The sequence below is a fragment of the Solanum pennellii genome, chromosome 2 (genome assembly GCF_001406875.1).
Source record: "Solanum pennellii chromosome 2, SPENNV200".
NCBI classification, from domain to species: Eukaryota; Viridiplantae; Streptophyta; class Magnoliopsida; order Solanales; family Solanaceae; genus Solanum; species Solanum pennellii.
The window spans coordinates 49,804,755-49,816,752 of record NC_028638.1 but is presented as its reverse complement, the minus strand read 5'-3'; the positions used below and the strand labels follow the sequence as shown (position 1 = coordinate 49,816,752).

General features: G+C 32.8%; 1 protein-coding gene across 1 annotated transcript; it reads left to right on the top strand.

Annotated features, from left to right (window-relative positions):
• Nucleotides 1-3,945: 3,945 nt before the first annotated feature.
• LOC107011322 (RNA polymerase I-specific transcription initiation factor RRN3) lies at nucleotides 3,946-11,936 on the top strand. The gene is made up of 16 exons (XM_015210767.2): nucleotides 3,946-4,035; nucleotides 4,544-4,692; nucleotides 5,277-5,357; nucleotides 5,470-5,541; nucleotides 5,646-5,717; nucleotides 5,796-6,032; nucleotides 6,254-6,364; nucleotides 6,462-6,575; nucleotides 7,695-7,817; nucleotides 7,898-7,966; nucleotides 8,118-8,221; nucleotides 9,017-9,100; nucleotides 9,236-9,323; nucleotides 10,218-10,334; nucleotides 10,961-11,142; nucleotides 11,299-11,936. The coding sequence occupies exons 2-16, from the start codon at nucleotides 4,579-4,581 to the stop codon at nucleotides 11,585-11,587; spliced, it is 1,857 nt and encodes a 618-aa protein (XP_015066253.1). The 5' UTR covers nucleotides 3,946-4,035; nucleotides 4,544-4,578; the 3' UTR covers nucleotides 11,588-11,936.
• Nucleotides 11,937-11,998: the final 62 nt, after the last annotated feature.

Here is an 11,998-nt window from a genome sequence, read left to right as displayed (position 1 = left end):
ATATCCCACTCTCTACTTGATACAAACACAAATAAATTATATAATTGTATATGCATAAAGTGAGAGATAGATTGCCATAAGAGAAGAGATAGAACTTGGTCATGGAGAAGACAAACGAGGGAGAAAAAGAGGAGAATGATGAGCGAGATTTCAGGAAGAGGCGAGATAGAAGGAGGAAAGAGGCAAGAGAGAATATAATCATAAATAAAAGTAAGTTTCAAATTGCAATTAATGCAACCTATAACTATGTTAGCTAATTAACTAGTATATATTTGTTTAATCACATAATTTTTCATTTTATTATGCATAACTAGTGGTAAGAATTATGACATTAGCAGTACTGAAGGTATAACAAGGGAAGAGAGTCAAAAAAATATGTGAAATAAACAAAAATGTCATCCTCATGATAGTTTGACTAAAAAATACCATTGTCATTAATGCTTTGGTAAAAAATGTCTTTATAGTCAATAGTTTAGTTCAGAAAATGTCCCTATAGTTACTAAATAGGTTAAAAATACTCTTTCCGAATAAATATATTATATATAAAATCATAGTACATTCATCATTAATTTTTATTTATGTAATGCTGAAAACACTGATAATAAAACAAGAATTATTTTTATTTTCCATTTTTTCTAAATTGAAGTATGATCAAAATTTGCTACTTTTTGAAAATATTATAAAAAAGAATGTGTTCATAAATAATATATATATTTGTGAAATGAGCTTTTTTAATCCATTAAATAATAATAAAGATAATTTTGAATCAAAAAATTAACCATAAAAATATTTTTAAACCACATTGTTTTGCCCTTTTACCATATATACGTTCTCATTGTTAAAAAATACAATTGTATTTAATATTAATTTTTATACACCTATCAAGCAACCCTTCAAATGATGGTATAATAGGGTGGATACGATGCAAGAGAGGTGTGATCAACATTTATAGTGAAACTTTGTCCAATGAGTTAAATTTCTTTTCCAAAAATAATTTTTTCTATATAACTTTATGCTTTTTTATCTTCTTCAAACGCTACTTATAATATTATCGTGTATATTATTATTTGTCATATTTTAGATTTCATTATCCGGAAAAAGAATGGGGCCCAGTAAGGTGTTGGTTTGACAGAGTGAAACATCTTTGGAATTCGGTTGGATAATAGACACGTGCACACGTATGTAGCCTGCCATTTCCACCTTCACGCCATTACCGTTTCTTCTGTTTCACTTCTCTTTTCATGCAAATAATAATAATATTAACATAATATATTGACATTAGCTTAGAGATACTTATGACTCTTTTAAGTTTAAATGCACGAGTAAACACTTAAATCTATATAATATTGAACAAATAAATATACATGTGTTACATATACATAAAATACAAAACTATTATATTAGACGAATATATTTATTTATTTAATTTTTATAAATTATTTAAATATATACTTATAAATATTTAAAAATTAAATTATAATTATCAATTAACACCAAATTAAAAATCACGTATTAATATTAATATAATAATATCAACATCTTCTGATCATGGGTTGGCATACAAATTTTCTCGACATGAAAAGATGGCAACTTGACCATCCACGTGGACAACCACACATGCCATGTCTTTCTCTATCGGTAAATGTATAAATATAACATTATTAGATATAATATATTAGTAATTCTGGCTGATGTACTAAAAATAATATTCATCATATAAATCTTTTAAAAAGCATATATTTTATTTATAACATTATTCTCCACCAAATAACATAGAAAGATGTGAAAATAATTTTAAATAACAATGCTAATAGATACATTAAAATCCTGTATATTACTATGATTTCACGTGTACTAATTATACGTAAAATATATTATCAAATAATCTATATATATTTCTAAATAGTCTATATATATATATATATTTCACGATTTTATAAATTTTAAAAATATATTAAATAAAATATTAATACATTCTAATAAACGGCTTTATATGCGTCCCAACTTTTTTTCTCCTGTCCCCGTTCCTTTGTCTCCTTGTCTGCTTTTCGTTGCCAGGCCCAATCTATGTTACAAGACAGCCAATAGAAATTTGTATCTCTTTTTGGAAGACTTGGGACAAGTTTGTATTAAGGGAAAAATGTCGGATATATCCCTCAATTTTGTCATTTAGAGCTGATATATCCTCGTTATAAAAGTGGCTCATATATGCCCTTACCGTTATACAAACGGCTCACATATACCCCTGCCATTACAAAATGACTCACATATACCCTTCATTTAACGGAAGTTAAAAAATTAGTTTTAAATTTATATTTGTTACTTCTAATTTTTTTAAAAAAAATTATTTAGGGGTATATATGATTCTTCTATCAAAGTTCAAGCTATATTTTAATTTTTTTCATACATAAATTATTTTTTGACTTCTTTTATTATAATTATTTGAGTTTCTTATTCTTATTTTGTTTTTTTCTTTCATTCCTTAGTTTAAAGAAAAAAAAATTTAAACTGTTTTTTTTGTGTGTATTGTAATTTAATTTCGTATTCGAAGAAAAAATTTGGTCATCTACAATAAGTTTTACAAGAATATTAGTAAAACATAAATAAATTTGATTATCAAAATAATAATTATAAATTAGTCATTGAAACAAAAAAAAGTAAAAAAAAATATGTTTGACGAGGATTAAATTTACTCATATGGGATTATATTTTTTATAAAAAAATAATAAAAATTTAGATTAAAATTATTATTTTTTTCATTTCCGTTAGAGGAAAAGGGTATATATGAGCCATTTGTTTACAAGTAGGGGTATATATGAGCCACTTTTATAACGAGGGGTATATCAGCTCTAAATGACAAAGTTGAGGGGTGTATCAAACCCTTTTCCTTTGTATTAAACATCAATATTATAATTTTTATTTACATAAAAATGATAATAAGTAGGATATAACGTATTAAAAAGTTATATAGAGAAAAAACATTGACTATACAATATATCTTACGCTTATACATGAGTTATATATTAACTATATAATTATGTTATATTCAAAAAATTGAATAATTTTGAGTATACACGAAATATATAATGATAAAATATAAAGTATACATTAATTATTTAATTTTAATCTAACTTAAAATCATCTCTAAGCTGCTTCAAAACTTTGATATGACATGCTCTTAATATTTAAAAAATTTTGATATATAATTCGCTTGAATCAATTTACATTGTTTTTTGAAGTAATCAAGAAACAAATGAAGAAGTATGAAAAATGGATTAGCAACAAAAGAAGAAGAAACAATGAAGAAGACCAGAACCCGGTGGCCATTTCATTTTAGAAAAACAAAATGACATGTAAAGTAATTTGTCAAAATTGGGTCGAAAAAGTGGTAAGTAAAGATTAGGAATATGACATATTTTAAGCAAATATATATTTGTTAATTAATTATTGTAGTTGTAGTTTTGGTTAATTGATGCTCACGATTAACATTCAATGATAATTATATGGATCGGAGTTTTGATTTGCATGTTTGTATAATTTGAAATGTGTATAATATAATTTGTATGATGTAATATTGTACAACTTTTTAAAGTTTAGATGTTTGCGTTTGTATGAATTTGTTATTTTGAGTTTATATAAAAATAACTTAATTGTATAAACGTACTCGCTAATTATACAAATGAGACAACTTAAATTGTAGCTACGATCCATTAATATACAAAGTATAACTATGGAGTATAATTAAGTTTATTATTGCGAAAATTATGTGCTGCACAATCGATTGCAGAAAAAATCAAGATCAAGCACGCAGGCCCAAGAGGCTAAGCCTTAACAAATCCTTTGAAAGTTTTATGGGCCGATATCGTTTTAGGCCCAATCAATTGACACTGATTCGGCCCAATTAACAAGAATGTTGAAATAGGCGCAAATTAAACTTTTCTCAGCCCTCAAATTGTTGCCACTGCCTGGCGCCGCTTTGGCTCATCTCCAGCTCTACCGGCAACTCACTTTCTCCTTCTCCGACGAAATCAAAGTGTATGATTCTCTTTTATCTACCTATTATCGTTCTTATGTATGCATTTAGTAGACAATAACACTTTTTTCAGCGAAATTTAATGGTAAAAAACGATTTTTTGGTGAATTGGGTTGTACCGTTCTGTGATTGCCTGAATGCTAAATTACCGATTATATCGGTGTTATTGCTGTTTTTGAATTGAGATATACTTGTGATTTCATTCTTGAATTGAGAGGGCTCAGTGATTACAAAGACAGCAAACCAGTCTTTGTTTTGGAGTCACTTTTAATGCACATTATAAAGATTAAAGAAACAGTTTAGAACTTGATCTTTAGAAGACTCTAATATTATTCTGTCTTGTTGGATGATCATCTTTTTATAAATTGTACTTCATCTTCCAAAAGAAAAAAGAAGAGGAAAGATTATTGCAAAGATGTGCATTTAACTGTTTCTTTTTCTTGAATAAGCCTTTCATGAGTTTATTGATGAAATGATTCAAGGGGTTTTCTACATGATTATGTTTCACAGGAAATTTGCACAATATTTCAACCCTAGTCAACATAATGGGAATGGAATTACATGCTGAAAATGCGGGTTGTGCTGAGATGGAGATTGCTGAGATTACGGATTCAGATTTGTTCAAACTTGTTAGACATGCCCTTAAATCTGCTATCCAGGTTGGATGCTTGGATACATATTTTAAGGAAAATTATGTTCTTATAATTGCATTGGGTTTTCTGGTGTGCATGCCACTGCATGGGAAATCAAGGTTCAACTGTATGAGTCAGCATAAACCTTGAATTTTTTATTTATTTTTGCCTTAATTCTTTGCTAGCCACGGTTTATGGTGGCTAAAGTACTTATCTAAAAACAAAAGGAAAAGTATCCTTCCTGCTAAGATGTCTCTTTTGAACAGTTGATTGAAGTACCATAGGTTCTCCAGATTGATTGACCTGGTCGAGTGTTGACTTCCTTGGAGATTAAGAGTCAAATCTTTGGATGTTAGTTGTCTCTTTGTTATTCAGCAAGTACTAGCCAGCCAAATTATTTCATTGATTCCTTTTGCTGAAAATAATGTTTTTTTTTGCCCATCCCCACTTCGTTTTCTTTCCTGGCAAACATCTTCACAAGATGTGAAATGTATGAACCTTCTCAGTTGCTGTTTTCACTGGTGCATGTGCAATGCAACTTCCTTTATAGTTTCCACATATTTACGATAGCACTGTAAAACAATTTTTATAGCTGAATGTTGGTATATTAGGGTGATCCAGACCAATATGAGCAGCTTCTTCGTGTTATGCACCCTGATGAAGGCGTTTTACCTGATGTGGCCCTACTGGTGGTATGTCTTCCTTCGAGATTGCACATATATTGGTCATCTTCCAATCACTTTTTGTGTTGGTTTCTTTTACTTTGTATTTTAATTATCGCTTGATTTTGGATTTGCATTTCAGACATGTTTAAAAGCTCTGTCAGGATCAGTTTCTTGTCTAGACATTGTTCACCATAAATCTCTTATTGCATCTGTAAGTTCTAAATAACTGTATTGTCTCTCTTAATCTGTGTTTTTGAAAAATACAGGTTGGCACTGGTAAAGATTGTATACTGAAAATGTGTTATTTGCTTGCAGATTTTACAAATGAGCATGTGGAACTATGGAACTGATGTAATGGATGCTTTGATGGAATTTAATATATCCTTGGTATGTGGCTCTAGTGTTACTATCTTCAGTATTTTGGTCATTTGTCTGTATGATCATGACTCTTCTCCTATGCTGTAGGCTACATCCAGTGGGCAGTATGTAGATCTGTGCTTGGAAATGCTTGTGAGCAATTTTATGCCTCCTGATTCCTTCATATCATTGTTGAATCAGCCACGTGGCATTCTACGGAAGGGCCAAGTCATTGACCGTGTCCATTCAACATTAACATACATTGCAAAGTTAGTTCCTCTCTCGCCCTTGAGACTTGAGAGAATGATAACGGAGAGGATGCCACACATTTTCACAAAGGAACCAGTAAGTGCAGATTCATACTTTCTTTACAAAGAAAATTCTTCCATTATGTAGCTTATTGCAAGTGTTCCAATCCTACTGACTTTTGCTTGAACTAGTTAAATCTGCATTGCCAGAACCTCGTTGTTGATACACTTTCTTCTGTGTTGTGTTCCTTATTGCTGGAAGCTCCTAAATTCTTAGCCATGTTTCCTCCTCTCCGCCCCCTTCCCCCTCACGTGCAGTTGATTTTGATATATGTGGAGAACATGTTAAAACTAGAGAGTGGAGCAATTGGTGATCTTGTTGGGAGAACAATGCTTGTGGCAATTATGGATAAGCTAATAGATTTGGATGTAAGTTGTTTGAAATCAACCCTTCACTCAGGCACTGTGTAAATTCTTAAAGGTGTTGCACTAAGTTAATTTGGTTCTTGTCCTTGGGTTTTCTTAGGTAGATATAGCATGGGATGATATCTTACAAGAAGATTTCACCAAAGGCATCTTCGATATGGAGCTGGGGGATCTGGAATGGCCCATGGATGATGGCCAACAAAATGGTGATGAGGTGATTTTCATCTTTCAAGTGATATTTTTCTGTATTTTATTGCTGGCATTGCCACTAAATTTGTTTCCTTGACTTCTTTTTTGTGTATGGGGGTGTTTTAGTGCATCCGTAAGGATCCTGTTTGATGTTAGATGATTGGGTGAATTTTTTTATAGAACCATGTTTAGCCCTGTCCATAACGTTGCATTATTCTGTTCACTTCTCTCCTTTTATTTGATTGAAATTTTTTCATGACGGTAATATGGAAGGAGAGGAAAAGGAGATCGTATGAGGGGAGGATGATTTTGTACATGCGTGGATAGCCTTGTGTCTCTAGTAAGGATCCTGTTTGGTGTTAGATGATTGGGTGAAATTTTTTATAGAACCATGTTTAGCCCAGGTTTCTTTAATTTTGGGTATAATACTTGCATAGAGGGATTCCCAATATGAATAAAATCATTAACCTTATAAAAAATGATTGGTCTTAGTCTTGAAGAGACGTAGTGTAGATAACGATTACATGATGATTCAGAAGAGGGTTTCCTAGATTGTTTCTTTTTAAATCTGCAGTGACTGTCAACCTTGAGAAAAATTTGCCTTTTTGACACTCTGCGCAAACTTTAACCAGTGTTTAAGTGGTTAAAAGGACTATTTCTTCAAATCTATTTTCCCTAATAAAGGTCAGTTTGCCCACAACACCTTTTTCAACCTTCCCATATTCACGTGTAGACAAATTTCCTTTTTCACGGTGTTGCTCAACCATTTAAAGGTTGCATTCAATTAGATTTGGGTATCAATACAAATAGGGTGAGTCATTCTTTCCTGTTGTGTTAAGTTCTATCCTTTTTTTCCCTGATGAACTAGTCCGTGGTTGTCTTGTATCAATACAATCGTTACGAATAGCAGAAATACTGTATTGTATTGTATGCTAGGCTTATATTTTATTGTTTGATTTTCATCCATTTTTTTATTTTATTTTTTTGTTAGTTAAGTTATTTGAGGGCTCACTGTGGGTATTGAACCCACGACCAGTCGACCACAAGGTTAAGGGTTGTACGGTCTACTGACTGAGCTCATCTATATTTTTAATCTGGTATTTGTCATCTGCCCTTTATATACTGACTAAGTCTTTACTTCCAGCTCCAAATTTCTTGGATGGAACGGTATTTTAGTGGAAATCTAAATGCTCAGAAATTGGATAGCTTAATCGTCCTTACCTTTGAACACCTTAACTTTTGCAAAGAGAGTGGACGCCTGAGTCAGGTGAAGTGAATGCATCAGCGTGTAATTTCTAACTCCGCTCCGTGCTTTTCTTACTTCTATTTTTCTTTCAAATGGTGTAGGTTTTTCATACTCTTCTCCAGTCTTTTCAGCAAACTGTTTTGATGGCATACAAGTCTAAATTTGCTCAGGTAACATGCATGATTATCATCCTCCACTACATAGGCTTGTCTTTCTTTTCCCAGCACTTCTAAATTTGATGAACACCTTGTTAGTTAATTTGCTTACTTCAATGTACTTATTGCCCTTCTGAACTTAAATTTATTGATCCTGTTATTGCAGTTTGTTTTGTTTTACGCCTGTTCACTGGATCCTGAAAACTGCGGTAGGAGATTTGCCGATACGCTATTTCATAAATTTAAGTCAAGTAAATATCCAGAATGGAGGTGAGGACTAAAGAATTTTGAATCTTGGGTTTCTTTTTCTTATCCTTCTCACTTGTTTTGCCCTGACATTCCGTCTTGTTGATCAATATGTTTAGTCATGTATTATGGATACACAACTGCTTGCTAAGTTTGGTCTTCTGTCTGAGTGTTTAGCATGTAACTCTTTATGATACTGGGTGCATGAACTCAAGACAGTTTCATCTTAAAACATAATTTTGGAAGCTAAAATCAACAGTCTGCAGTCCCTGTTTATTAGAGAATTTTTTTTTTACAAAACTCTGCATTCATCTCTCCTCTCTTTTTTAATAAATATGCTATATGTTGGAAGTGTTTAGATTTTGTTGGGGTATTGCTTGGGTCTCCATATTATTGCCTTATTGATCCTGCCATTGAATTTTTGTGCACTCAAAGTCAAAGTAATATTCCTTAGTCAAACTAGCAGACTTTCTGCATACGATGTTAATATAACATGCCATCAAAAATTCAAAATAGCGGTCCTTAAAACTCAGATTATCGTGCTTCAGTAACCTGTCGGTTGTGTTGGATAAGACAGAAGGCATTTGCCATTTTTTCACTTGTCAGAAGGTTTGACGTGTTTTTTTTGTGATCTTTTGCTTAAAATTTCAAATGCAACTGAACACATTTGATACTCTCTTGAGTGTTGATAACTCTGATAGTTCTTTGATTATTAGTTCATCAGGGGGTGGGGCTGTCTGGTAGTTATATATTTTCTAGTTATATTCATTTTGTTCATGGCTGTTTGGAGGAACTAATACTTTTATTGGTCTCTTGCAGAATGAGTGCTGTTGCCTATCTTGCTAGTTATTTGGCTCGTGCAAAGTTTTTGCCCATCTCATTTGTTGCTGAATATGTAGAAAGGTTTATCCGATGACCAAACATCTTCAACTCCATATTCAATATATTTATAGTTTTGAGTTGCTTCTTTCGGTCAGTAATGAATTCAAATGCATGTCAAGTCATAGATTTCTTTTCTTTATTTGTGTGAGGGTTCAGTTTGCTGGAATGGTGTTCTTCTTATTGCTCCAACCAGGGTGGCAGCATCAATCCAAAAGCTCACAAGGAATTCTATGCTGGGTGCCAGGTACTCGACAGCTTTGTTCTAGTCAGAACCTTCAGTAGTCTGTTCCTCTCCCTCATTCACAAAGACCTTCATTCTTTTTATATTGTTTGAGGAGTGGGGGATTTTTTCTGTACCTTTCCGTGGACCTATTTGAAGGCTTCCCAAATTATATTCCTGGTGTTAATTTTATTTATGTATCATTTATGTGCCAGGAAGAGAAAAGGGAAGTGTTAGAGCCTGTTTGGCTCAGCTTAAAAGCTGGTCAAACTGACTTAAAAGCTGATTTTTGACTTATTTAGCTGTTTGGCAATACTCAAAACAACTTATTTTAAGTTAAAAAAAACTTATTTTAAGCCAAAAGTTAAAAGCTGGGGTAGAGGTGCTTTTTTTTTTTTAGCTTATAAGCTGTTTTAAGTTGACCACATTTTTATTTTTTTGCCCTTAATATTTTTATACAATCTCCAAATTACAACATAATCCTAACATCTCTTTCTTCCATTTTTCCCTTTTCACGTTTCGCATAGCAACTTCAGCACTTTTATCCAAACACATAACTGCTTATTTTAAAAATAAGTTTCAGCACTTTCAAAAGTACTTTTTTAAAGCTGCTTTTATTAAGCCCATCCAAACGGGCCCTTAGAAAGTAACTTTTTTTTTCCGGTGAATTACAGTGAACTTCGTAGAGAAATGGTTAAAAAAATTCAATTAAAAGGACTTTTTAATTATAAAGAATTAAAGACTTCTTTCAAATTAAGTCTGCAAAATATGTAGGGAGTTTGAAGGAAGACTTACCTTGGAAACCAATCAACGCGAGAGAATAGTTTTTCATTCTTTTTTTTTTCTTTAGCATGTCACTTTTAGAAACTTTCTTGATATCCAAATAAATTGTTACTGATACTGTTCATTATATTGCAGGCCATGATGTATGTACTTTGCTTTCGCATGAGATCAATGCTTGCTATTCCTCGCATCAGATCACGTATATCAAAGCATATAGAGGATATCCTGAGGCATCCTTTGAGCCCATTAATGGTAATGTGTTCATTTTCTTAGTATATGACTCTTACATTTCGTTTTATTCATCCCTGGCAAGCTTAGACAACATAGGAAAAAGGGTCATTGAGGATTCATATAAATGTCCCTTTGATCTTAGGTCTTGGTTGTTGTAAGCTTCGATAACTAAAGGCATGTAGAGGAAATTTTAATAGAATTAAAATCTCTTGGAATGCATGTGGATTATAGTGGAAGCTAAGTATTCATATAGCTGATACAAGCTAGGTGATATCAAGGTATATAGTCACTGGTTCCATCTGCATTAGACCGGTGTTTGAAAGTGGTCTTATAAGTTTTTGGTTAGATATTTATGTTAGTGTCGGAATGAACGTTAGATATAAAAAATCTCTAATTTTAGAGGACCCTAAGTTCTTCAAAAGACAAATAATTGAGTGTTGGTGGAACGGGCCCAAATAAAGTGGAGGAGTTGATAACCAATCCCAAATTGGGATTAAGGGGTAGTTATTGTTTAAAAGTTCCTTGTGTTTTTTCTTTGATATTAGTTGACTCAAATGAGAAGTCATCCAAGGCTTGTATCTGCTTCTGTTAGTGGAATTCTCTACTTCTTTGTTAATTCTAGTGTCTAATGAATATTTTGCCTACAGGTGTGCTTGCCATCAATAGTGGAAGAATTTCTTCGGTTGGCAAAAGTGACTCATCTTGATGTGCCGGATAACGTCGTATCAAGTAACCTGCTTGAGTCGGAACTTTCAATGGCTTTTGGTGGTAGAGAGAGGCTTGACACATTTTTCCCGTTTGATCCCTGTCTTCTGATGAAATCTGACAGGTTTGTTTCTTTATTGGCATTTTTGACTTCTCTTGTTCATTTTAATTGGTTGGTTGGATATCGAAGCTCCTTGCTTACCTGAGAGTGAAAATTTCCTGGTGATTGTTCTATAGTTAGTGGATAATTTTGTCTCATGTTGCCATATGTTTTTGGAAGATTCATCCGGCCAAATTTTGTGTACTGGTCAATGGTTCGGAGCTCTTATGACAACGATGATGATGATGATGAGGGTACTAGTGATGAAGACGATATTGAAATCTGTACAGCAGGGAACGGGATAAATATACCTAATGATGGAGCTGCGCGAAGTTATGATCAGGATCTCGATGAATTTGGTAATAAAATGAGCAAAATGTCCATAACACCTAAAGTTGCTCAATGGGGGGAATTACAATCCGGCAGGCAGATGCCTTCAAGTTTGCTACCTTGCCCTGATTCCTTGTAGAGATTGATCTGCACCGTTTGATGACCTTGAAAGAGGAAATGCTTGCCCTTCCATGGCAAAGAGTCGTATCAAAATGCCTGTCCTGGTCCGTGGTTGGTTATGGCAAGACACTGAGATTATGTGATATCCATTATATCCTAGATTCATGAGAGGCCTTCACCCCTGCCTGCCTGAATACATCCCGCGAGATGTTAAGAGGTCAAGTTTTGTGTTCACAGCTAAAGTTATTTGTAATATTTAGCAATAGTTGGTTTGATGATGAGATCTATAAATGTGTAAACACTCAAATTCTCTTGTATTTTTCTTGTTGGTGTTAATATATTATGGTAAGAGTATATTTTAAATGTTTCGAAGGGTGCAATACCATACTATACTTGAATAGGTGGAATGGCCTTTTAAGAGAGAGACCCT